Here is a 27,972-nt window from a genome sequence, read left to right as displayed (position 1 = left end):
ATTTATGAGAATAGGACGTCATAGCTCGTTTACTGAGACTCGTGTAAACACTTCAGTAAAGTCTGCTTCAGTTACTATCGTCACATATTCAGAGGTATTCAGATAGAAAGAGGAGAGGCTCACCCACCTGTTCTGACTTGGTGCAAAGTAAACAGTAACTGCAGCTGTGATACATACTGTATATGTGAATTTTTGCGTGTATTCATATAAAAACATTTTTTTACCCCTGGTTTTGTGTGTTCATGTTCTGTTCTTTTGTATAATTAATCTATTTGTATGTTGTATATTCATTGTTTGTTCAGTAAAGTTCATTTATTTAAAAAAAAAAAAAAAAAGTAACTGCATCTGCGTAAAAGCGAAATGTTGCCCTCTGCTGTCCGTGACCTGAAGTACAACGTAGTTTAAAAAGAAAATGATAAACGAGAGTTGTGTGTCGCTACAGTTAATATAATTACGTATGATCAGTGCACCCTTACAACCTTTGAAAAGTAAAACTAAAGCCAACTCAGCTAACTGATTAACTTATTAAATGAAATTAATTAATAACTGAAGTTCCTCTGGTTGTTGACTGTTAGTTGTACGAAACAAAGTGAATACGCCACCTTGTGATGGGCAGATAATAATGATAAATAATTAGTTCTTTTTTTCCCTTTCTTTTTAAACGGTGAGGATATTTGTCCTTTTTGCCTGATGGCCCGTCCTATACTCCACATGCACATGTAGAATGATAAGAACTCTTGTGCCTTTAATGTGCACAAGACACAAGAACAGAATAAAGCCCAGCTACAAAAACCACGACACAGATAAAACCAATGAAATAAAATAAAATCATAAATATGATTTCCTATCTGGTTTCTGGTTATTTAGGAGTTACACAGTGTAATAGCCACCGAGATAAAGGATCTAAAGGGATGGTTCAGTCCTGCACCTTGGGACAATGATGAATTGTCCATGAAGCTGAAGAGGTTGTTCATTAACATGGGCTATTTTTGATCTTTAGCAGCGACAGGTTCATGGACAGTTAATCCATTACTGTGCTACTGCTGGTATTACAGTACTGCAAGGTTTTCCTGTTTGTCTACATTGTGTTTATTTAACAGCTCTATTTACCGATTACGTTACAAATTAGGATTTCATGTTGTCTTACAGTGTACTACTTTTGTTTTATTTGTTGTTAGGGATAAACCCCCTCAAATCAACTACTTAAATCATGTTGTATTTTCTTGTTGTTGTTGTTCTTCTTCTTCTCATTATTATTATTATTATTATTATTATTATTATTATTATTATTATTATTATTATTATTATTATTCTCTATCATCGGACCAGTGTATACCATCTGTAAACACTGTAAGTACGCCCATCAGCCATCAGATGGCGGCAAAAATCAAGCTCAGCGCAAGAGGTTTTTGGCGCTCCAGTTGTCACGTGAGTGCGCGTGCGCCACTTTGACGGGCTTCGTGTAGCTGCCTGACAGTCGGCTCTTTCTCTTACATGGTCAGTGTGTGTTTGCGATAAAGCACCTGTCTGTTGCCTGCTCCATTTACATGATGAAGAACCTTCATTTTAAGGATTTCTTCTGGGTGAGTTTTTTTCTTGTCCTTTTTGTTTGTTTGTCTTTCTATGAAGTCGTGATTGGAATTAGAAACATTTTATTTTTTGATTCAGCTTCAGATGGTTTAATTAAAAAAATTGTATTTTTGTATTGTAATAATTATTAGAAACGGGAATCCTGTTGAGGGATCTAACGTTTGTAAAATAGTATGGAAACAGGAGCATCAAAACTAAGCTATTAAAAACAGTTGACATGAACTGCTGGGGAGTTTTTGATAAGCATTCACGTGTAACCAGACCGATATTTTATCAGATCACGTTTCTCTCTCTGCAGTGTAAATAGTGTAAATGTCATTTCCTTTAGTGGAGTAAAGAGTAAACTTCATAATCCAGCAGATTAGAGTGGAAATACTGAGAGTACCAATAACTTTGCTTCTACGCAACATAAGCAAATATGTGTAGTTAAATTTCACTACAGGATTTTTTGCATTGTCTAAATACGGCCTGATATGGTGTATTTTAAACCAATAAAAAGTCTGGCAAGTTGATTACAAGCTGTTGCCCTCACCTTAACTAAATTACAGAGATGCCTAGTCCCAAACATTAATTAAACTCAGAGTCAATTATTCTGAAGCTACAGTGCTCGTTTATGTCTGTAGGGATGTTTAACAAGTTTAGCCAGTCTGGCTGTCGTACAGTTAAGACCTGGGTGTGGGAGAAGAGGTAGCAGAGGTACAGCTCTCTGTTTCTTTTAGGATATGTGTTTTGCTGTAAAACTGTCTGCTGTAATACTGTCTGTGCATCTTGCTGACAGAACTCGGACCTGACCTCCACTGTCGGGTATGATGCCATCATTCAGTATCTCAATGATGGCAAGAGGACATGCAAGGAGGTGGAGGATTTTATGAAAGCCAGGTAATGTCGTCATCCTTATATGTAATAATGCACAACTGATGGGATGTTTGGCTCTAACCGAAGTCTGCAAAACTGTGTTCAAGCTTTACATTTACAGGCCAGTTGTTGCCAGCGATGTATAACTGACTGCAAGATAGATAGATGTAGTGCACGTTTTGGCTGCAGGCATGCAATTATGATAAAGAGAGTGAAAAGAAAATAAACTCTGAGAACGACAAGTGTAGTGGAGGAGGACAGCATTTTGAGATTAAGGACAGTACTGGAATACAACGAATAAAGTTGCCTAAAAAAGTAAATTTTTGTTGCTATAATCTAAAACAAAATCAGATGAATACATATTTTGATTATGAATTATATAGTCAGTGTAAAAGCTTTTGAGGAACTTTAGAGAGGTTATGGCATGAGTTTTTGATTAGTGAGGATTATTGTGACTTGCATTGTTGTCTTAACAAAGAGGAAACACAAACACGTCCTACCGTCTTGTAATTTGTGCAAAGGGCACTACTGCAGTTATATGATTAAATGCCAGAAAAGTAGTACAATTCTGCTTTCTAAAAATACTCCAAGGTTAATTCTGCGCACTGGAATGATGTGACGCATCAGGTTTTATAATAGAGACGTATAACCTTTCACATCTAATCATTAATTCCTCTTATAATAATTAATCTGTCCGTGCTCTCCCACACACACATGCACACAGCAAAAAAACAAAAACACCCCACACATATAAAAGTCCAGTGTGTAGTCAGAAACGTGACCTAGTGAGGTTAATGCTATGAAAAAAGGAGGATATTATGCCACAACACAACTGGACGTTTCCTAATTTGGGACTCACCATTTTTAAACCGCAGTGGTTTAAAAAATATTTGTGGGAAGATTTACCAAAATAAAAGTAGAGTAAGGAAACACGGTCAGAGTGAGGTGTTTTGTGGGAAACGGCGGCAACAATCGAATTCTTTCAGCTTTCAGTTATGCAAAAGCAAATTCTTCAGGACACCAAAGAGCAGCCACGACAGCCCGCCCTCCTTAACTATATCTTGATCTGTTGTTGTGTAATTATATTTGAGATGTGTTAGCGTTGCATTTTACTTTAAGTCTCCTATTAGCATTGCTTAGCAAATTAAACAAATTGTAAGCGGTCAGCACTATAGCATTGTCATGCATTTGTATAGTAAAACTGTATTCAGTTGTATATATATATATGTATGTTTTTTAATATTTATCATTGTATAATGCATATTAGAATTGATTAATTATTTTCCATTTACTTCTCCAACATTGCTTAAATGTGCCTGTCAAAACTCTTCAGGGAAAGAACAGACTCCAATTATAACACCACACATGTAAATGTTGTCCTGTCTTTTTTGTATCAGTTAATAATTTAATATGGAAATTTATAACTTCTGAAAAATACTGATAGTGAAGCCTAATGGATGTATAAATGTAAATTTGTGATTAAGCATTACCTTTCAGAGATGTCTAGTATGGGTTTTGCATGTAAATTCATATACAGTCTGTTGGCCGGCAGACTGCTCTGTTTGTTGGCCGAATCTTTGCATGTATGCTTTTACGCTGCCCTCACTCTCAATTGGTTGTTTCTTTCAGGGCATCAGTTGAAGAGAAGTATGCCAAAGAACTCCTTAGTTTGTCCAAGAAGGTGTGTGGACACAGTGAGATGAAGTAAGCGACCTCTGTGTTGATATGCTGTTATTATGTGCTGTATTTACAGGAAGCCTCACCCCTTCTAATGCATGAGTAGGTTTCTGCAGTACTGACACAGTACCTTGTAGTCTGGACTCAAGTGTAGTGCAGAAAGTAAGGTCAAAGAAAACAATGAGTCTAGTCACCAAAGGTTCTTGTTGTTGTTCTCAGTCTGTTTCACAAGTTGAATTTCGAAATTAAGTTTGAACTTCTGTAAAATTGACAGTTTGGTTCTTAATGTTGATGTAGTCAGATTTTATATGACACCACTACCACGATCTTTTATTAGCAAGCCTAGTTCCTGTTTAATGAGTGCTCGCACTCATTATAGGAAGGAACGACTTAGCTACATAATTTACTTCTTGAAATCATAGTGCATTATTGATAGACTCATCTTTTAAAGATGTCCTATCAAAGGACTTACTTGAACTGCATTAAAGGCATTTTTCATCCATGTTTTTACAACAACCTTGAGATCAGTTAGAACGAGACAGAATCGATGTGCTGTCAGGTTGTACTTTCATTGTTCTGATAGTTATTTACAGCATTTCAGTTGATTTATTCTAGACAAATGAATTGGTGTTGTTTTTTTAAGAGTCAGACAGAACTGTCTGACTCACATTTCTATAATTAAAATAGTAAAGATGTCGCTGATTCAGAGGCCTGCCAGCCAGTTTCACTTTAGGGGGTGAAAAGGAAGAACTGTATAGAGAAAAATGTTATTCTTATTTGGCAAGTGAAAAATAACAAATTATAACTTTTTAGACAGAATACACAATTCATAAGACTATTTTAAGACCAGTCATATCACAAACTACGACTGGTATCAAATTACATGTATTATGTATTTAAAAGTAATTCATTAAACTTAGTAATTCTTTTAGAAAACCTCCACAAGACTTTTCCTTCCTCTTTTAAAATGTGAACATTTTATTTTCTCAGGTTTGCTTGCTTGTTTGCACCATAGATTGTGATATTTTAAATCCTGTGCAAAGCTTATTTAGTTCTTCTTCTTCTTTTTTGGAGTCAAACGTAACTATATTTGGACAAGAAGATGGTATGCTAAATGCTACATCTCTGCTTGCAAGATGCACCAATAGACTATGTGGGTGCATTGGACAGACACGCATACATTTAGATTAGCCACATCAAGTTTATTTTATTTGCATGGCATGTTTAAAACAAAAGTAATAACAGAAAAGAGCAGGTTGTCTTTAGGAGGACCTCAAAGACCTAGAGGTATAAAGACATTTGTGATATATTGTGAAGCTGATCCACAGAGGGCTTTAAAAATGAATAAAGAATATTTAAATAAATCCTGTATTTCAGAATCAATTCAATTGTACTGTCAACTGAATTAAAACAGGACTGCTGTTTTATCTTTATGTTAACTTGAGAAACTCAGAGTTGCAGTGTTTTCTACACAAGACATGATAGAGCTGTGGATGAGTGTTTCTAAGTACCACCGAGGTTCTTCATTGGGCTGTCAAGTGTGTCAGGTAGCTAGTATCATCTATGTAAAAGTGAATATTGTTTTTATCAAAGCTAGAGCCACAGGGTGACATGCATAATGAGAAAAGAAGAGGTCCTAAAATGGATCCTTGAGGAATGCCATATTTGATAAACCATTGATCATAGTCCAGGATGCATGATTTGTATTTGCAAGCTCCAACACCAAAAATTCAATGTGCAGAATAATGTCTTCTTCTGCTTTTTCAGCACATTAAAGAGATCCCTGGACATGTTGAAATTACGTAAGCACTTTTTTTCTTACCTTAATCATGCCTGATTCCTTAATTACCCTAATCCTTGACTATAAAATCTATGATGACTGCAATCTGAAGTATGCTTTCGCCCTGCAGAGACTGAACAAGTGAGTCTGTCACATTTACAACTTGCCCAAAACATGAGGGAGGAGGCCAAGAAACTGGAAGACTTCAAAGAAAAGCAGAAAGAAGCTAGGAAAAAGGTTTTTATTCACATTGCAATTCACTGAGATGTTGAATGCATTCAGGTAATATATTAATGATGATGCTGAACTTTGTCATTTTAGGTAGAACAACAAATGGATGCTCTCCACAAACAGAGGTCCTCACAGTACAAGAAGACAATGGATGTAAGTAAAAATAAAAATCTTCAAAGACCAACCAGGACTGATGACTTTTCTGCAAGAACATTTTTGCTTCTTTTAGTTGTGATAACAAAAACAATAGCTTGATATAATTAGTTCGTGGATTCAGTCACATGAAGTAGCTGCGGTGATTGGTCTGCAAAACCAAAGTCAAAAACACTTCTTTATTCAAATTTTAAGGTTCAAAAGCTGCAGTCCTAAGCTCGTGTTCTGTCCCGTGTTTAGTAAAATGAAAACCAGAAGTATTTAAACAATGTGGCCCCAAGCAGATCTCCCATTGGTGAGTCACGTAAGATGAGTTTCAATTGTGTTGTGAAAATGCCGCTCTTATCCTTTTGCTGTTCTTCCTCTTTGGTGGGGGAAGTTGTGTTTACCAGTCTGGGAAGTGAGGAGCAGGGCAGCATTTAAAACCATTAAAATCTTTTCCAAAAGTAGAAGTGCTTGTCATCTCTGTGACAATAGAAATCAGATGGTGGCACCAAAAGACATGGTCTCTATAGACTGACTTTATTTATATATTTGGGGAATTTCTTTTTTTTTCATCAAAGTGTCAAAATACACTATTAAAGTACCTACTGTGGTTTTGTCTCAAGTCAAAGAAGACTTATGACCAGAAGTGTCGAGACAAAGAAGAAGCGGATCAGAACGTGAACCGAAACACCAACACCAACAACACCAAGCACATGGAAAAGGTACTGTGACAACAGCAGTCACCTGCACTGATCAGTATCTAATGTGATATAAATGAATGAAGGGATAAATGCTAAAGGCATTATATCATTTATTGGCCCCAGTTTTGGACTTTGAACCTTGAAATCTCTTTGAACTCTTACACATATATATGTACTTGTATTTGCTGCTATGACTTTCACTTATTTAAATCACTGGTCACAATTTCAAGAGGCTTTATTATTTTTTGAGTCGCTGAGACATCAATTGGAGTAAAAGTCTGTGTGTGAAACAGAGTACAATAAAGCAATCTATGTGTGAGTGGGAGGGGGTAGTTGTGGCTTGTGGTAAATAAACGCCTTGAGCCTTCAGGGTAGAAAAGAGCCGTGTAAGTCCCAACCATTTACCACTGGAGTGCTTATTTCCGTTTTAGAGGTGTTGTTGTTAATGCCCATTTTTAAGGTGTCAGCAAAACATATAACTGTACTTCAGAAAGCCTCAGTACTTAACAAGGAAGATGCAGACTGATGAACACATGGTTGCAAATGAAACAATAGTGTTTAGTGAGAAAAAGATACCCTTACTGGTTCTGACCCTCAGACTTCTGTTTATTATATCAGCTCATTGGTACAAAAAAAACAGAAATAATGTCTGTATGACCTTCAGTAGAGGGCTTTTCTCATTTTTAATATCTCATTCCTCCTTTTTTGTCATGTTTCAGCTCTACGCAAAAGCACAGCAGGCAAAACAGAACGCAGAAGAAGCAGGTAAGAAAGCAAACAACAGCAGGACGGAATGACTTAGCCTTTCGGTAACCCATTCACACACACTGTGATGATGCTAGCATCTTGGTCACGTCACCCCTGTGTGCTTAACTTCAATATGGCAACATCTTCATAGTGACCATGCTGGCATGGAGAGATTAAGTTTAGCATTACACTATAGTGCCAGTGTATAGCCTCACATAACTGGAAGCATAGCCGAACGTGGCTTAAATATTCTCAGTTAATGCGCTGAGTTTGCTCATTTATACTTTTTATACTGTCTTCAATTTACAGACAGGTTATACCAGCAGAATGTCACTACACTGGGAAAGATTAGAGATGACTGGATAAAGGAGCATATCAAAGCCTGTGAGGTGAGACAACAACCTTCAAGTTCTAACAAAAGCACACATTATGGAAATGGGCCGAGTGATTTTGTTTTTGTTGGCCCCTTAGATGTTTGAGAAGCAGTCAGTGGAGCGGATCAACTTTCTGAGAAACACAGTCTGGACTCACCTCAACCAGTTATCCCAGCAATGTGTGACCAGTGACGAGGTAAAGTTTCCAGTTGCCACGATCACTATAATCAGTATTTTTATATAAAGAGCGGGTCGAATGGTGGGAAATATCAGGGAGGTTGGTCATAAGGCCACTTTAGCGTCTCATTTTTTTGATTCTACAGCTTGTGACTTCGCTGTCTTGGCTTTAGCCCACTGGTTTTATGAACCTCCAACAACTGTTTTCAGCTGTACTACTTGGTCACACATTATAATATGACCCAAGAAAGGGGGGAATTTTGTTTTGTTCTCGACACTCCTTTTCTTTCAAAAGGATTGTACAGGAAAGCAGTGACTCCTTTCCTGTAACCTGGAAGTTTGGCAAGATTAATCCACTGATGTATAATACAATATACATCTTCCAATGTATGGAAAAATATTGATTGAATTTCCGCAAAATTTACAAGAAATTATCCAACACTAAATGACCTATCTATCCATCCATCCATCCGTCAGTCCATTCTCTTGGACTTATCCAATTCAGGATCACTGGAGCGTATTCCAGCTATTATAGGGCGAGAGACGGAACACCCTGAACAAGCCGCCAGCACTTAAGCAGTATTTATACTCCAAAATACCCCAAATTTAGGCTGCACTTTAGTATCACAGCTGGACTACTTAAATTTAACCATTAAAATGACTCAATATGTACTTATTTCTTCCTTGTTGTAAAAGACATGACATAATCCGTTATCTGCTTATACAGATACGCTAATCTTAGTATCTGCATAAGCACAGACATTTAACACATTATATTTATACAGTCCGTTTTGCATTTTATACCATGTTCTGCTCTCTGTATGTGTAAAAAACACAGTTATTTGCGGTTTAAGGTTCTTGGGCAACTTCATATATTTATATCTTTGTTGTGAGTTGCTTGGACTCTGAGCTTGTTTTACTGTCTTTTTTTGCATGTTCGCATAGCTCTATGAGGAAGTGAGGAAGTCACTAGAGCAGTGTGACATCCAGGAAGATATTGAACACTTTGTAAACCTCAGACAGACTGGTGATAAACCACCAGGTAGGACTCAACGACAGCACTGTATTTAAAGAGCTTCTTATCTAACAGCACAGTCTCATGAGTTACCAAAATGTCACCAATTTCCATCTTCCTCTCTAACAGTTCCGGTTGTGTATGAGAACTTCTATAGTGGTCAGAGATCTCCAACTGGAGCACCATCCTTTCGAATGCCTCCACCAGTCAACAGGTATGAAAGAGAAGGATTCCAGCAAAGGGTGCCGCCTGCCTCCTAACAGCATGGGAAATAATTCTGTGATCCTCTGCTGAATTTGTTTGCTCACTTAAAATTTGTGGTAGTAACTTTAATGGAGAGAGACACATTATCAACAGGCAAACATGACTTAGTGGAGACGTTTCTTGTAGTTGGTCATCACTCTCTAAATCTAAATCTAAAGCAGCTCAAAGCTTCAGCTTCCTCCAAAGATTTTCTGTAGGATTGAGGTGGTTACCTCTTTATGGCCTTAAGTTTATGGTCACTGTCACGCTGGAATCCATCCACAGCCTTCAGTGTTCTGGCTGAGGGAAGGAGGTTCTTGTCCAAGGTTTTTCGGTACATGGTCGCATTCATTGGCTCCTCAATGAGGTGAAGTCATTGTGTACCCTAAGCAGGAAAACAGCCTCAAAGCATGTTTCTACATCAGTGCTTGACTGTGGGGATGGTGTTCCCTGGGTCATTTCTCCCCAAGCCATCTCTGAATCATTTAGATGTTCACCGGGACAGGCCTCTACATGCGTCTTCTCCAACAGGGAGACTTTGCACTGTAAGATCTCAATCATTACAGCGTAGTGTGTAACTAGTGGTTTTCTTGGTGATTGCCTTCAGATCGTTAACAAGCTTCTCCCACGTAGTTTTGGGCCGATCCACCACCTTGCTCGTCATCATCCTCACCCCATGAGGCAAGATCTTGGATGGAGTTTCAGAGCGAGGGCGACTCACTAAGCTGCTTGCTGTTGGTCTTGTAGCCCATTCCAGCCTTGTGCAGGTCTACAGTCTTGTCCCTGATGTCCTTTGGCAGATCTTTGGTCTTGGTCATGGTGGTGGGGAGATTGGAATGGAATAAAACTGATTCTCATAAGTAGTTGAGATCAGGATTATCTGTAGTTGACTGATTAGTTGGTTGCTTGGTTGTAATCTGTATGCCACATTGACACACAGTGGGGGGTTTTGGCTTTTTGGTTGATATTCTGCATCTCTCCATAAAAATGAGAAACTTTTCATTTCTTTGGAAGTGAGCAAACATACAAATTCAGCAGGGGATCAAATAATTATCTCTCTCACGCTGAAACCTGTTTTTCTACATGTGCAGAGCATTGTTGGGACACCTCTGATTCTTTGCTTTTTTTGCTCATATTCACTTTGCAGGAGGGGACCATTACCTCTGCCAACACAGAACAGTAATGGTATGTTTGCTTTATTTGTATTTAAATACAGTGCACTATCAAAGTAGACTACCAACCCTCAAAATTATCTACTGTCCAGAGACCCCAAAGGTCCCAGGTTCACTCATCATGTGAGCCTATGTACATTGATTTGTTTCAGTTACTGAAAGTACTCCAAGCTCCAGTCAACAAATATTTAATATAAAATTATCGAATGTTGTTCTTTTTGTGTGATCACAGCCAAACTTAAATTTAGAGCATACGGTCACAGAAATTGGAGTCCAAGCAAGCATTCAGAAATTGTTAAACAGTTTTCCAAACTGTTGCCAGTTGTACTGAGTTCCTGGGGAAATAATGAAAATTGCACCATCAGTCATTTTTACAAGCATAATATATATATTTTTTTAAATAGTTAAAAGCCCAATGAAAGGTCTTGTTTTATTAAGCACACAGTCGGTTGTCTCGACAACATCTACATTCCTAAAAATTGAGGCCTGCATAGTGAATCTTTAGGGTTTTTGTTTTGGAATACCTAAATGTGGTCACATTGTGGGCACAGTTTACCTGCTGAAGTGTTCATCGGGCAGCACAACAGCTTCACAGGCCACAGCTTTTACATCAAAGTGCCAAACCAGCCAGTTAAGACATCTGCTTTAGTGTGGCGTAAATGTAGGGCCAAGCCTGCATTCCAGTCACATTTTACTTTGAGTAGAGCATGCTCAGTCAGCACTGAAATTAGAACTTTGACCTTGTGTTGTTGTGTAGCTTCCACACAGAAAACTGTAGGTCATAATAACCAGGAAATCATACTGGTATCTTCCAAACATGTTCTATTTGCATTTTATGTATTTGTGAATGTTTGAAACTGAATATTTGTGTATTTCCTTTGATCCATGCTTCTGCTTTTTACACTTAAACGTTAAATGTTTTTTAATGTTTGCTTTTATTGCAGATGATTCGCACTACTCAACAGTGGAGGACGCAGGCTACAGTGTTATCCAGTACTAGCACACATATCTGCAGGAGGCATTACTGCACACACTGTGGACTGTTCTTTGTGTCAAACCTCAGGGTTACTTTGTACTTCTCCTCACTTCCTCTTTTTTGATTTCCTGTAAAAAGAAGGTCATACCAAAGAGGAAAACGTGTGTCATAAATGCACATAGAGTTTTAGGTTTAAGTAATAGTGAACATTTTATTTTGGAGTACTTGATTCTGTTTTTAAAAGTAGAACAGACTTAAATGGTGATGCTTTTGCAGTACGTTAGTGATAAACATCTACAGCTGTATTGTCGAATTCCTGTATTAATGTAGGGGCTCATTGTGCTGACAGACAGCCTTTTAATGTGTTGGTGTCACGCAAGGTTCTTTCTTCTACATGACTGCGTCACATTTTACTTTTAGTTATTTAAAAAAAAATAGTCTATTCATATTTCAAACACAATAAGATCCTGTGTAATCTAGGTTTCATTTCCCCTTGAGTATGAAAGTGTCACGTCAGCTGACAGGTATACGAGAAAGCCTCATGCACACATAGTAGACACACCCTAGTCAAGTGCAACCTGCACCCAACACTTTTTCAGACAAGGGTTAAAGGTTTTATGCTCTGAACCAACATTCCTGTTATTAAAGTGTGTGTGATGATGATTTATAAAATATTTCTGAATATTGGAGGAGGATTGTAATAGTTTCACTGTTTTTTTTTCTTCTTCTGCCCATATTAACGACTTTTTGTAGCAAAAAGTAAATAGATAGCATTTGATTCTGCTGTTGGTTTTTGTTAAAGACATTGTTCTTCACTGCACTTCTTGAGACATTTTTATTCATTAAACAGTGTTTTTACAATACTGTACAAAAATCTTCAGACACCCCTCATTCCTTTACATTTAATAAGTGCAACAATTTATTTAAACGTGTGCAAACAAACATGGAAATAAAGCGTACAATTCTAATGGCATTTATTCAACAAGCCTGAACTCTTTTAGTCAAAATTGCTTCTAGTTTCTTTAAGTAGTCTACAGGAACAGTTCTCCAGGCTTCTTGAAGGACATTCAAAGCTCTTCTTCAAATGTTCACTGCCTTTTCTTCTGTTCTCTCTCAGGATGATCCCACACTGCTTCAGTAATGTTGAGATACAGGCTCTGGGGAGGCCAATCTATGACTGTTAGTGGGCATTTTTATGTCCAGGCATGCTTTCACTTCAGTGGCAGTGTGTTTAGGATCACGTGGTTGTGTTTGTCATGCTAAGAGATGAAGCTATTGCTGTCACACTCTTTATGTAGTATTGCGTTATTTATTGAAATCTGACTGTACTTTTCTACATTTTTAATCCTGTCAATTTTTGCATTTTTTTTTTTTAACAATGGTTAAAAGATGCAGCTCCAACGATGACAGACCCTCAACTGTGATATACAGGTGGTTGTAGCCACCTCTCTCATCTTGATTCCAGTTTTTGTGCAGTTTGGCACACCTCAGCCTTTTCTCCCCATTCCCTTCCTTAAGAAGGACTTCTTGACAGCCACCAAGACCATTCCTGATGGGGCTTTGGCAAACAGTAGATAAATCATCTGAAGATCCCTCTCGTCTCCTGTGTCAGCTCTTTGGATCTTGTCGTATTCTAAGGACATGACTCTCAGATACTGTTAATCTGCTGTAGATAGTTTTTATACCTGCAACTGCTTTTGTCCTCTGTACAGTTTTCTATATATGCCAAGTTTTCAGCAAATAGCTCTTTGGGTTCAAAAACACTATTTTATGCCTGTTACCGGTAATCTGTGTTTTCTTTGGCATTTTTTGTAGATTCGACTACAGAAATGAGAGGTGGCTCAAGGCTTTTCCACAGCACTGTAAATTGAGGCTCTTTCTGATCCCTGTGTTTATACAGGTTGTATGTTAGCTATAATATTTTCCCATGATCATCATCCATGACAAAATAACCATTTCAAATATAAAACAAATCAGCTTTATTTTATTTGTGGTCTTGTTTGCTTTTTTTTCCGTACATTTCAACATGACTTTATGCATCTCAAATTGTACAGTCCTCCTCAATGTGAGTAAAGAGTTCCTGGGAAGGGTCACTTCCTCTGTCCACTGGCTGCTACGCATCGTAACGGTGTTTATTCTGCATGGTGGAGTGGGGTTCAGATCCTCAGTTGCTTTGTTGTTACGCAGCATACTCTGACTTGATCAGATCCAGAATTATCCGGATTGTCGCCTCACCTACATCAAGAACACTGAGTTAGATCTGTCTGTATGTAGCTTAGCTAAGCGATTAAACAATTAAATGTTTCCAGAGCAGCTTGGGCACAATTTTAGTCACTGCTAGTTTAATTCCATTTCCACACAGCAATATGTGAAGAAAACTCAAATGAAAAGACAAAATTCAACAATACACTTGTCTGTATCTCAGTATAACGACTCATTTCCTATGTACTATGTACATTATGTGGTGACAAAGACATTTTTTGGTGATAGAATGTGTCGGTTTACCCTCCAAATTCATCCTCGGGTTCTCCAGCTTCCTTTCAAGCAAAGAGTCCATCAACCTTCTCAAGTGTTTGAAGATCACACCGATCCGCACAGGAGCCTTTTAACGAGAGCGACACAAAGAGAACTTAATTCTGCAGCACTTTTCAGTAACACAGTTTAGATCTGCTGATCTAAACTGCTGGGAAACAACAAACTGAGGCAACAGTTCACACAATCTCACCAAAATTAGACAAAAGCTTGCAACAGCAGAAATTGAGAACAGACGGGCAGCATTTTTCTATTTCTACTTTTGCAGATGGTAGGGTCAAAATTTGGTGCGAACAACACCAAAGCATGGTGGTGATGTGATGGTGTGGAGGATATTTTGTACCATCAGTGTACCATCTTCTGTTGAACATACCATGTCACAAAACTCAAATCATCAAACTGGTTTCTTGAACATGACAATGAGTTCACTCTACTCAAATTGCCTCAAATGGAAGCTATATTAAACTAATCCTAAAGTAATCCCCGTGACCTCTGACCTGGAAATGAATCCATCCATCCAAGGTGATGAGCCTCTCTCTGTGCTGAACATCAATGTCGCCTCCAAACAGCAGCATGGGGAAAGGAGAAATCAGAGTGGTGTCTCGAAGGTAGATCTTGGTGTATTTCACCTGCGGATAAAAAATACGAACATGTTTTTAAACACAAGTGTGAATCACTGATAAGGCCTTCGCACACGCGTGCACACACACACACTCTTCATCCATACCTTCTCCTGGTACAGCAGCCAGCCGTGCGTCTGCAGGTTGCGGTTAACAGAGGAAAAGTGGACCTGAGCCTTGCCCTGAGGCGTCTCCACTGTGCAGGCCACGCGCTCAAGCACGTCCACAGAAGGGGTACATAAAACCCGGGCCACGTTGTCATAGAGTCCAGCAGTCAGCACAGCATTCAGGACAGAGATCTGCTGCTTGGACATAGAGGCCGCCTGCGGCTTTAAGCTGGAGGAGGACGAGGAGCGAGACGACCAGAAACCCACCTGCTCCATCATCTTCATCAGCTCGCGCTTCACATCCTGCAGGGAAGATGGAGTCAGCGACATGGAATTAGATGGAAGAAGAAAAACTAATCCTAATAAAAAATGAAGTAATGAACGTGCAGTGGACTCGAATCTTTACCTCTATTGTAATGAGAGCCGTTCGATTAAGAAAATGTTTCCTACAGTAGGACATTTCTCCTCTCGAGCCGTCAGTCTGTGAGTTCTTCCACCTGAAAGTATGATGATGGACACAAGTAAGTAACAAATAGCCTTCCTGAATGTCCTGACTTTTATCGTAATGGGCCTCCTGGCTTCTTTTCAGGCTGCTCTTTTAATAGATGTAGAATGTCTCCTGATGACTCACAACCACAAAGAAATCTAAAATAATGCATATCTAATGTTACTGTCAAAGAAAGGAAATGATTCCCGAACATTTCCTCTAATAAAATTATTAAACCCACGCCTTTTTAAAATCTTCAGACTGGTTCGTACCCCAGGTATGCGTTGTAGATGGTCAGGTGATCGGAGTTGGCTATTGCCAGTGCAGCTTTGGCCAGGTTCGCTTCTTCTTTTCTATTCATTGGTGTGAAGAAAGGAGACTTCTCTGTGATGGCTGCCGCGATGATTGCCTGAAACAAGTCTCTAGTTAATATTAGTTGGAAGATATGAAACAAAACAGTTCAGCCTGACACATACGGGATCACTACAGGTGATCCCGTATGTGTCATATCCCGTATAAGTCACTTGAAAATGCTACGTCCAGATGAACAGAATCACCTTTTGGAGATTTATTTACCTGGATGATTGAAAATGCATTAAGACGTTTTAAAACAGTTCAACAAAACAAGATGTTATCCTCACACGCTTGGAACCAACCACACAGCACAGTTAGACTTACTATGGGCTCCAGGCAGCCCAGGATGGCTCCGTAGATGAGCATCTTGCCGATCTTCACGTTAACCGGCAGGCTCGCCAAATGGTGTCCAAGAGGGGTGAGGATGTGATCATCAGGGTGACACGCTCCGATCTTCCTCAGCAGGTTTACAGCATTGCTGACCGACTGGGGCTGAGGAGCATCCAGGGCGCGGCTCAGAAAGTCCTCCGGGGAGCCGTACTGACATTTCTACCGGACAGGAGGAAGAGGAGTCAAGTGATTTCCCTGTGTGGGAATTTTTGTTTCTGTGTGAATCAGAACGGTGTAGATACCATGATATGGAGACAAAGCTCCTCAAGTGGGACCCGCAGAATCTCTGGAATGGAGTAATCCATGAAGATATCAAACCTAAATTTAGGAGGGTGTTAAAAAAAAAAAAAAAAGAGCACAACAAATTAGCACATGACCTAAAACTGGAAAGGTTTTGCTTACTGTCTTTTCTGCTGACTGCATTCTTGATAAGATGATATAAGGAAGTATTTCTTGCTTTCTGGACTTGGTTCCATCCAGCTCTCTGCATTAGTGGACGATGAGCTTCATACCTGTATTTTGGATAGAGCCTGAAGCAGAAGCCATTTCTGACACGTCCTGCTCTTCCCTGCCTCTGGAGGGCGCTGGCTTTGGAAATAAACGTTTCCACCAGGGAACTCATCTGGCTGCTCTCGTGATACCTGAAAGACGACGACAGAGTGGAGTTAGTTATGTCTATGCATGTAACACACAAGCAGGTACTTATTATTCATGTTTGGGTCATCTTTTCCTAAAAATTCCTAAATGACATGATACAATAAAATCTGGTTGAGAGATTTGGGGTAATTTTTTTGTTTATTATCTAGTGCCACGTGGTCAAAAACTGTCCAATATCTTTATTGTCTTCCCACTAATAAAAAGACAACCAAACTCCAACAACGTTGGGACTCTGTGTAAAATTTAAATAAAAAACAGAATTCAAGGATCTGCAAATCTCATATTTGACCGTATAAAAGATTTCAAATGTTGGTACATTTCTCCAATTTAAACATTTGTTTTCTCTGTTCTATTGTGAATAAAATTGCGGATTTATGAGATTTGTAAATCATTGCATTATTTTTTGTGATTTTTTTACATTTTGCACAACTTTCCAACTTTTGTGGACTTGAACATACTGGACAAGATCCATTTCTGTTGCTGTTCTTGAGGTCTTACTTATTTTCTTTGGTCTTCCCAGTGTCGATGACGAACACAACATCAGGAATCGTCACACCTGTCTCGGCAATGTTAGTCGACAACACTATCTAAAAGTGACACAAAGCAGAGACAGGATTTTTGTTCTGTTTAACACATGGAAGGATCAGTTATGATGCGAAATACAATTCACATAATACAGTGGGGCAAAAAAGTATTTAGTCAGCCACCGATTGTGCAAGTTCCCCCACTTAAAATGATGACAGAGGTCAGTAATTTGCACCAGAGGTACACTTCAACTGTGAGAGACAGAATGTGAAAAAAAAATCCATGAATCCACATGGTAGGATTTGTAAAGAATTTATTCGTAAATCAGGGTGGAAAATAAGTATTTGGTCACCTCAAACAAGGAAAATCTCTGGCTCTCACAGACCTGTAACGTCTTTTGTAAGAAGCTTTTCTGTCCCCCACTCGTTACCTGTATGAATGGCACCTGTTTGAACTCATCATCTGTATAAAAGACACCTGTCCACAGCCTCAAACAGTCAGACTCCAAACTCCGCCATGGCCAAGACCAAAGAGCTTTCGAAGGACACCAGGAAAAGTATTGTAGACCTGCACCAGACTGGGAAGAGTGAATCTACAATAGGCAAGCAGCTTGGTGTGAAAAAATCAACTGTGGGAGCAATCATCAGAAAATGGAAGACATACAAGACCACTGATAATCTCCCTCGATCTGGGGCTCCACGCAAGATCTCATCCCGTGGGGTCAAAATGATCATGAGAACGGTGAGCAAAGATCCCAGAACCACACGGGGGGACCTGGTGAATGACCTGCAGAGAGCTGGGACCAAAGTAACAAAGGTCACCATCAGTAACACACTACAACGGCAGGGAATCAAATCCCGCAGTGCCAGACGTGTTCCGCTGCTGAAGCCAGTGCATGTCCGAGGCCCGTCTGAAGTTTGCCAGAGAGCACATGGATGATACAGCAGAGGATTGGGAGAATGTCATGTGGTCAGATGAAACCAAAGTAAAACTTTTTGGTATAAACTCAACTCGTGGTGTTTGGAGGAAGAAGAATACTGAGTTGCATCCCAAGAACACCATACCTACTGTGAAGCATGGGGGTGGAAACATCATGCTATGGGGCTGTTTTTCTGCCAAGGGGACAGGACGACTGATCCGTGTTAAGGACAGAATGAATGGGGCCATGTATCGTGAGATTTTGAGCCAAAACCTCCTTCCATCAGTGAGAACTTTGAAGATGAAACGAGGCTGGGTCTTCCAACATGACAATGATCCAAAACACACCGCCCGGGCAACAAAGGAGTGGCTCCGTAAGAAGCATTTGAAAGTCCTGGAGTGGCCTAGCCAGTCTCCAGACCTCAACCCCATAGAAAATCTGTGGCGGGAGTTGAAAGTCCGTGTTGCTCGGCGACAGCCCCAAAACATCACTGCTCTCGAGAAGATCTGCATGGAGGAATGGGCCAAAATACCAGCTACTGTGTGTGCAAACCTGGTAAAGACCTATAGTAAACGTTTGACCTCTGTTATTGCCAACAAAGGTTATGTTACAAAGTATGGAGTTGTATTTTTGTTATTGACCAAATACTTATTTTCCACCCTGATTTACGAATAAATTCTTTACAAATCCTACCATGTGAATTCATGGATTTTTTTTTTCACATTCTGTCTCTCACAGTTGAAGTGTACCTCTGGTGCAAATTACTGACCTCTGACATCATTTTAGGTGGGGGAACTTGCACAATCGGTGGCTGACTAAATACTTTTTTGCCCCACTGTATTTCCTTGACTGTTTCTATGATTGTAGAACATTTTGAAGTACCTTTCTAACCCCACTAGGGGGCACTGTAAAGGCAGCGGCCTGATCCTTCGATGAGAGGGTCGAGTGTAGAGCAACAATCCGGTACCTTCAAGACAGACAAACGTGACAGTGAGGCAGGGGGAAGTTTGTGTCACCACTTCTTTTAGATTACTGATCAGTGCGTGCACGCCACCTGGTTTTATCCCGAAACCTCTTGTCTGAGGACAGCAGGTCAAACAGCTGCTGGATATGAGCCAAACCTGGCAGGAACACGAGAATGGCTCCATCCACATCCACAAACTGTGGAGCTTTGTCTGGCAGCGGCACCAACAGCAAAACAGGACAAAGTTTTAAAAAACAAACCAAACCCCGGATATTTCATATTTAATATAGAGAACATGAATGAATCTGTGACAAATGCTGCCAGTTTGTGTACCTAGGTAGTCTATGAGGTCAACAAGCAAGTCCATGTTGATCTTATTAGGGTTCATATACTGCAGCACATGTCGGGTCCTGCTGCTGAAGTGGTCGAGGTCAGGACCCAGGTCCCAGCCCGAGGACGAGTCCCTCACTATCACTTCCTGGAACAACGGGGCGCACATTGATGAGCTCATACTTAGGAATAATTTACAGGACAGTGACAGTCCACTCTTGTTTCAGAGTCCTGGTGAGGCATAAAAGGACAAGACAAAATGGTAAGGATAGCCGACATTACCTGGTGCTGCAAAGTCTTGCCACCTTTTTGTGTGACAGAGATTGTCACTTCCTCTTCTTCTTCAAGAATTTTCTGGCTGTACTCTGAGTCCTTTTCTAAGACGTATCCCGTCTGCTCCACTATGTCCTCCAAATGAAACACCTGAAGGAATAAACAAAGACACACACATTGTTGAAAACGTTTAAGCTTCTTGGCCTTATCCTTGCTCCCTACTTTCATTCATGGTGGCCAGAAACACATACAGGTCATCCCTGATATTCAGCGTCATTTGCAGTTCTATCATTTTGGGCTTTCTACGAAGGATGGCTAGCCTCTCCCTTAGATTTAGGGTGAGGAGTTCACTCATTCAAGAGTAAAACCGCTACTCGTTAACATTGAAAGGAGCAAGTTGAGGTAGTTCAGGCATCTGATTAGGATGAGATGTTCCGGGAATGTTCTAGCAGGAGGATGCTCCGGGGGTAGACCCAGGACACGTTAATTAATTCGGTGTTTATCTGGGGACCCGGACACAGATAAGTGGAAGAAAATGGATGGATAATTTTATTTAGAGTCGCCTCATTCCCAGTAACCCTGGATTTGGAGCAGCGCCTCAATTAATCGTCAGTAGCAAGCCAATTTAGCTCCTCCTCCCTTAAGTTATCTTTTTTCCAATTGGCTCCCCCTTGTAAACAAACGTTTTAGAGCAGCGGGTGAGTGGGACTGAAATGGTAAGGATATCCACTCTCGCTGACATTAAACGGAGACAAGAGTAGAAAAAAATCTTTGAAAGCCTCAAGATTTACAGCAACTAAAAGTTTAGAGATACTCTGGTCATGCCTAAGGTCAGAAATGACAGACAGCAGAATAACAGGAAGGATAGGCTAACAAGACAACTTCATAACTTACGGACTTAAAAAAGAAAAGTCCTCCAGTGCTTATACCCCTGGAGTCCACGGTTGGATGCTGAATGAAAACAAACTGGTAAAGCTTGTCTTACCTCCACTGGGAAGGTCCTGCCAGGAATGCTGATCACTGGGCAGCGGTTGAAGTAGTTGGAGAACTTGTCACAATCCACCGTGGCACTCATGAGGATCAGCTGCAGATCAGATCTCTTCATCACAACATCCTTTAGGATGGTTAGCAGGAAGTCTGACTGGACACTGCGCTCATGGACCTGAGAGGATGGAGTTTAATATGCTGAATTAGAAGAAGAAGAAGGAGGATGAGAAGAAATGCATCCATAGCTGTAAGTAAGTACCTCGTCTACGATGATGTGAGTGAGAGAGGTGAGGTGCCGGTCGTGCTGTAGCTTCCTCAGCAGAACTCCAGTGGTACAGTACAGCAGGCGCGTCCAGTCTCCGGACTGATTCTCCATCCGGATCTGGTACCCGCACAATGATGACTAAATTCAAGATGAAACGGGGTCAGTACGGCAGGCTACGGTGTGATAAACATGTAGAAAAAAAGAAAAAAATAAGCATTTTCACCTTTGACCCTGGTCCATCCTCACAGCCTAGCTCCTGGCTGACTCTGCACGCCAGACTCATGGCAGATATTCTGCGTGGCTGAGTCACCACGATGTTGCAGGGCTGTGCCGCTGTTCCCCCGGTCAACAGGTCCTCCAGGAGGAACTGAGGAATCTGAGTGCTCTTCCCACTACCAGTCTCGCCGGCCACCACCACCACAGGGTGGCGCTGCAAAGCCTCAAGGACTCGATGTCGGTGCTGAAAGACGGGAAGCTGCTCTCGCTCTGCCTTGAAGGTGGGACGCACGTTTAATAACACGGCTTCATTCAGTACAAACGTGGAGAAGTTAAAGCGTATTTACCTGCAGTTTGCGGGCGAGCGGTGACTTCTTCAGCTTTAATAAGAGCTCTCTGGCTGCCTCCAGATCAGCTACCTCCCTCCTCCCACCTCTTTTCTCACTCTTGTCCTCCTGCTCTTGTCTTTTCTCCCCGATATCGAGACCGGCCAAATTCTCCCATGATTCTTCTGGCTCTTCATCACCATCTGCGCTCGATGCATGCTTACCTTGGGACTGAGACTCCTGCCGTTGGCTCTGGTTCTGCTGCTGTTTGAGTCTGGTCAGCAGGCGGGAGATGAACTGGTCTCGAGGTTTGTTGGCAGCAGTGCGGCTCTCCTCCTCTTGCTGCTGCTCGCTGTCTCTCCACTCCAGCCACACATCTCTGTAGGTTGGAGGAAGCAGCTGGTGCACCGACTTTGTGAGAGAATAACAGGGGAGAGAATTCACTGCGCGCACATAAGACGAATAAAACAAAGCCAAAATGTAGCAGGCCAAACCCCTAAAACTACTGCATCATGTACGCTGTGACTGCTACCTGTCCTTTAACCAGGTTGTAGAGTGCCAGAGTGGCTCCCAGATGTTGAGCTTGCATGCTGTCCTCTGTCAGGATGGTGGGACAAACTTCCAGAACATCATCTGGCCTCTGAACACGCACTCTGGGGCAAAGACATCACTTGGAATACGTGAAACAGCCAAGTACGTGAACCAAAAACCAGAAGCACGGAGACACACTCACTTGCATCTCCAGTATCTGCCGCAAGCAACCTTATGAAAAGCAGGCGGCGGGCTTTTTGGCAGGTTCTTTCGGACCCAGTCAATAAGGAACTGTTTGGGAGACTTTCCGGTCCAGCTGCGAGCCGTGTAGTCAAAGTTGCGGATGTCCTTGGGCTCATTCTTCTTCACAACTGCAAGAAAGAAAAGTAAGAAAAGGTCAGATTCTCAAAGGGATCTTACAGTGCACATTTTAATGCTTGTCCTTATTTACAGTAAATCAGCTGATGCGTTCATTAAACGCGCTGGATGCTGATTAAACGTGGCAACAATGACTTCTTTCAGACTGCAGATGAAATGATCAGTTGCACTAAGGTCCAGTATAAGATAAAGAAGGATTATTATGAACCATCAATCCTGCAAAGCCACACTATTAGCACATAAGTGAAAAAAAGTAAACTGAGCATAATAGGTCCCCTTTGAATAACGTGTAAAAAATGTTTCCTCTTCTGTGCACCTTTGTGAACAACATAAACATCCTACACGTTTCTACCTTACACAAATGAAGGACATTTTCCCTCAACGTCTTTGACCACCTGTGCAGATTATTACGATTCACCCAAACCATGAGCAGAGATCATCATTGAGGACAAACTCACATTTACATGTTACGGTATTCAGTTTTGTGAATGGATTTTTTTAAATCCATAAAGCATGCTTTTGCAGTTGCACACAATTTCCTGAACTGTGACATTCCCTAAAGCTAATATACGATGCATAAAACACGCACAGCCTCTATTATGTGTCAGTTTGGCTCACAAAGTGTACCCGTGTACCTTTCTCAGCCGGCGGGTCCTTCTCAGCTTGTTCAAATAAACTAAAGCCGAGCTCTTCTTTGTCCTCCTTCGCAGGAAGTATTTTCTTTTCTTTTTGAGGGGCGTCCACCACTTTTATGGCTGGATTGAACATAGGGTGGGACTCCAGCTGCTTCATTTCTAGAAAATAAAAACACCGTGTTCAATTTTAAAAAAACAACTTAAATATCCCCACAGGAAATAGTATACACTCACAGGCCACTTCATTAGGGACACCTGTTCAACTGCTTTCTTAACACAAACATGTCATCAGCCAATCACATGGCAGTAATTCAAACATGGTCAAAACACCTTCCTGGAGTTCAAAGCGAGCATGTTGGTACCATCTGATCATTCAGATTGCTCATGTGCACAACCATCTTCAGGGCTTACAGAGAATGATCTGAAAAACTGAAAGGATCCAGTGAGAAGCAGGCCTCTGGGTGAAAATGCCATGTTGATGCCAAAGGTCAGAGGTCAGTGTAGAATGGCCAGAAACTGCTCTGTGCTGATAGAAAGACAAGAGTACCTCAAACAGACACTTGTTACAACCAAGGTATGCAGAAGATCATCTGGGAAAGCACGAAATGTCAAACTTTGAAGCAGATGGACTACAGCAGTGGAAGACCACACCAGATTCCACTCCTGTCACCTAATTATCACCCAGCCTAATAAGTCTTGACTTCTTCTGCTACATTCGGATGGTAGGCTCAGAAGTTGGAGTAAACAGCATAAAAGCATGGATCCATCCTGCCTTGTGTCAGTGATTCAGGCTGGTGATGGTAATAGCGTGGGGATAATTCCTTGCCACACTTTGAGCCCTGTGGTACCATTTAAGCATCATTTAAACACCACATGTTGTCCATCCCTTTATGACCACAGTGTGCCCATCTTGTGATGGAAGCTTCCTGCAGCAACTGTGTGATGCTGTCATATCAATATGGATAAAATGTCTGGGGAATATTTCCAGCACCTGGCTGAATATATGCCACGAAGAAGGCAGCTCTGGATGCAAAAGGGGTCCAACCTGATACAAGCAAACTGTACCTAATGAAGTGGCCTGTGAGTGTATGTAAACGCTTTCTTTTGCAAAATGAGTTTACAGCTTTGTCTTAGTTTTATGTACACGCACACACACCTTGCTGTATGATGCGTATCCTGTCCTGTGCCATCCTCTGCCCCGCCTTGTCTGCTTTGGTCTTGGCAGCAGCTGCCATTTCTTTAGCATCAAACAGCTGAGCAGTCAGTATCAAATACCTGTCATTCTACACAGCAAAAAAGAATACAGACATATTAATGAAAAATCAACTTCCTAAATGACATTTACTTCAAAAGACGATCACATTTTTAACATCATACAAAGGCTGGTAAGAAAATATCATAGCCTTAGTTTAACATTTTGGAATATGTGTCTGTTTTCTCTTATAATTGTAAATGAAGAGAATCTCAGAATTCAGTGGCTCTGATTGTACTTACTGGATCAAACTTCTCTTCCAGTTCAGGATTGCATGTCTTCTTCCCACCTTCCTCTTCCTCCTCTTCACTGCTTTGTTCTGCATACCTTAAGATCCAATCCTTCATGCTGGCAGCTTCATCCTTCTCTGTGGCCTGCCAAGCACCACACACACACTTAGAAACTATTTGACAGAACACCTCCTTTTCGTCGAACACACCCTCTCTGTACAAACCTTGGTGATCTCTCTGCGGGTGGTGTTGTTTGACACTTTAGGGTCCTGAGCTGCAGGTTTCTGCTGGACTGGAGGCTGAAATCGAGGCCGGTTCTTCTGACTCTCCTCCTGCATCTGCTGGCTAAAACCATCTGGCAGCTCCTCTAGCAAAACAGATCATAAATCCAGAAAGTTACTCTTCTACCTTTAAGGACTCCCACGATGATGATGACGATAATGATGTTTGGATGCCTGCTGATGCCGTATTACCATCTTTAAGGTTGAGGCAGAGCCAGTCGAGAGCAGAATGGAGATCTCCTCCGTACAGGATGCTACTCTTCATCGCCTCTTCAATGTGCTCCCTTTTAAAGTTAAACTTCTGTAGAGCTGTGTACAGGTCCTGAAAGCACATCAGGAGAAAAACAGCAGGGATGCAAAACACTAAAACTCAGTGTGAGTCAGCTGGAAGGAACCAAAGTGTTTTGTATTTACCAGCAACTTCTTGCTTGTAAGTCTTCCTGATATGGGCCCCTTGTCGCCATTCTCCTGTCTGAACTCATTGATCAATTTGATAATCTTCTTCTCCAGGTCAGCTTGGATAGCAACCTTTATTGAAAGGTAAAAATCACACCCAGTGTTATAATAATACAAGTTGTTTTTTTTAAACGTGAAAGCTACTTGACACAATATAATAAGCTTTTTGACTTACTTTAAGAATGGACTTATCGGAGACCCCACCAGTGTCCACCTGGGCGGTGTTGGTAAGACTGTAGGTCTTCGGAGCTGGAGTGAGGACAGACAGAGCAACAAACAGACACCACTGCGTCAGACTTCAAGTTAATCCACTATTCACGTTTAAAATAAATAAATAAATCATGTCATTGATTTACTAACAGGTTTATTGTTTTACAGGTTGGAAAATATCCCCCAAAATACCCTGAAAACACTGTTTCATCCTCCAATATGTTTGTTACCTATCAGTTACCTTATCCAAGATAATATAGATTTAATTTTTTTGCATAGCCCCCAGACCCTATCGTTTTACAGCATACCTCACGTTATCTAAAAAAAACACAAAAAAAACACAAAAACAAAAATGGTAACTTGAACCTCAAGAGAATTAAAAAAAACTATATTTCTATATTATTAATTACAGTAAAACTTGTGGTCTTACAGGTCAAGTTTTTTATTTTTATTTATTTATTTATTTATTTATTTTACATATTTACCTCAAGAAAAGGGAAAAAAAAAAGTTTTTTCAAAAGTTTTTTTCTTTCTTTTTTGGACAATTTGGAGCAGCTGCAGGAGTGTCTGTAAAAGCATATTTTGAAGAAAGTGGAGCTCGGCCCTTTACCTGCGAAGCTGATGGGGCAGGTCAGGTTTCTTTTGTTTTGTTAAGTTTTGTTTTATTGTGCCCACCATGGTACATTTCATCCTGAGAAGTTCTTGTTCAAGATCAGAGATGGTAAAGAAACTGTCATAGGTGATACTGTGTCCCCGCAGTTCAGTAGTCAAATCAAGGACTAGATGTTTTCCTTTGTTTTTTTAACCACTCGCCGGTTTGCCTTTCGAAATCCTCCAGTCATCTTTGATTCCATGCACAGCTGGTTTTTGCATCCCTCACATTAAGTCGTATTTACCTGACTTGCTGGATGTATTGCCAGAAGGAGTATAAGTTGGAAAACGTTCATCTTACGTCACCTCTGGCCCTGGTCTGAGCATCAGACAAAGGAGCTGCACCCATCTCACCCAGACATCCCTGATGGGAGCAAGCTTGTCAGCATCCTAAAGACTATCAGCAGTCTCATTGCAGGATCTCAACACTTCAACAAGAACACCAGTGCAGGCATCCAGTTATTCCTCATCACTGCCATTCTAAATGTCACCATGGACTTCTTTTTCATTCAAGATCAGATGCATCTTTGTCCTCCTGTTGATAATCTATACTGTCCTCCTTCTATGAGGGTCATCCATATTGCTGTGCTGCAAACCGGAGATGTGTATTCTGCCAGGAACCGACTAAACTGAGTTGTTCTGTACACATCTGTCCATTTCCATCCGGGTGACTGTGTCCGGGAAGCAGTGGGGATAAAGGGGGCTGTTTGTTCAGGGAAGGAGACAAACAGTTAAAGAGAGAAGCCCCTAACTTCTCTCTGACTGTGTTAGTGAGCTCACAGTGTGTTTATGATTTCCGTTTTGGCACTAATTATTGTTTTATTGTCTTATATTATAACTGGGTTGAAACAGACCCCAACAACACAAAGGTCATAATTTTCGCCAGAGCTTTTTGTAATTTAGTGAAATTAAATTTTCTTTTGTTTTGTTTAAACAGAGATTCCGACAAAGTCAAAAAGGCTTCATGTAATAAGCCAATTTAAAAGGCACTTTTATGCTTTTAAAATCTAAAAATGGATCAGTGTCGATCCCAACCCAAGAGGAAGGTAAAGTGCTTGATGATTTAGTGGACCGCCTCTATGTGATTAAGAGACTGAAATAATGCTGTGCATGATTCTAATCTTATGTGTTTTGCCACAAATGGTTCTTTAACTTCATTTGGAAACAGCATATTCCATGAATATTAATTACAAGGCACTACATGCATGACATTATGATTGGGAGCTGAGCCCCCCTAAAAGTTTGAACCTAGAATCGCCCCTGTTGATGTTAAGAAAAGTAAATCCAGTAATAGTACAGGAAAATATGTGTGATTAACCCATGTCATGCTCCATATTTCTGCCTGCTAAATTCATACTAAAATCTTATTAATTGGAGTGAAAATACAGTGCAAACGCCTTAACCGTGGAGTGAAATGTTCACGCTGTGAGTGATTTTCACCTTTAGATTTGCTGTCTTTAGCCGGCTTGCTGGTGGCTGCCTGTTTCCTCGGCTCCTCGACCACTCCATTCCCCGGTGCGGCTGGAGCACTTGCTTGCGGTGGCGATTTCTTCTTCTTCCCCCCCATTAGGTCATCCAAACGCTGCCCGCTTTTGAGTCCTTTATGTGCCTGAGTGATGGGAAGACATCGGCGAATTGCCGGACAGATGTAAAGATATCAAATCAAGAGCGAACCTGAGAAAACGTTTTCTCCCCTTTTGCCCCGCACAGTTGCCGTAGC

General features: G+C 40.7%; 2 protein-coding genes across 2 annotated transcripts; one reads left to right on the top strand and one right to left on the bottom strand.

Moving 5' to 3' along the window:
* Nucleotides 1–1,472: 1,472 nt before the first annotated feature.
* pstpip2 (proline-serine-threonine phosphatase interacting protein 2) lies at nt 1,473–12,537 on the top strand. The gene is made up of 14 exons (XM_085464007.1): nt 1,473–1,583; nt 2,369–2,469; nt 4,075–4,149; nt 5,890–5,924; nt 6,033–6,139; nt 6,224–6,286; nt 6,895–6,993; nt 7,692–7,737; nt 8,029–8,108; nt 8,191–8,289; nt 9,216–9,312; nt 9,415–9,499; nt 10,676–10,713; nt 11,645–12,537. Exons 1-14 carry the CDS (start codon nt 1,548–1,550, stop codon nt 11,698–11,700), a joined length of 1,017 nt encoding a protein of 338 aa, XP_085320133.1. The 5' UTR covers nt 1,473–1,547; the 3' UTR covers nt 11,701–12,537.
* Nucleotides 12,538–13,631: 1,094 nt separating this feature from the next.
* dhx29 (DEAH (Asp-Glu-Ala-His) box polypeptide 29) lies at nt 13,632–27,964 on the bottom strand. Its single transcript, XM_085464005.1, has 28 exons — nt 27,693–27,964; nt 25,567–25,640; nt 25,350–25,463; nt 25,128–25,257; nt 24,879–25,021; nt 24,667–24,798; nt 24,329–24,455; nt 23,173–23,331; nt 22,362–22,530; nt 22,161–22,281; nt 21,650–22,039; nt 21,310–21,576; nt 21,081–21,224; nt 20,820–20,996; nt 19,844–19,984; nt 19,565–19,709; nt 19,322–19,442; nt 19,150–19,234; nt 17,322–17,410; nt 16,679–16,807; nt 16,409–16,484; nt 16,101–16,325; nt 15,695–15,831; nt 15,342–15,432; nt 14,936–15,238; nt 14,706–14,837; nt 14,182–14,278; nt 13,632–13,911 (listed from the first exon to the last, which is right to left on the bottom strand). Exons 1-28 carry the CDS (start codon nt 27,817–27,819, stop codon nt 13,856–13,858), a joined length of 4,101 nt encoding a protein of 1,366 aa, XP_085320131.1. The 5' UTR covers nt 27,820–27,964; the 3' UTR covers nt 13,632–13,855.
* Between the last annotated feature and the right edge of the window lie 8 nt (nt 27,965–27,972).

Source organism: Copadichromis virginalis, linkage group LG7 (assembly GCF_057382275.1).
Source record: "Copadichromis virginalis isolate Kocher_CV1m ecotype Utaka linkage group LG7, C_Virginalis_male_GT1.1, whole genome shotgun sequence".
NCBI classification, from domain to species: Eukaryota; Metazoa; Chordata; class Actinopteri; order Cichliformes; family Cichlidae; genus Copadichromis; species Copadichromis virginalis.
This window is presented reverse-complemented; position numbering and strand designations above follow the sequence as displayed.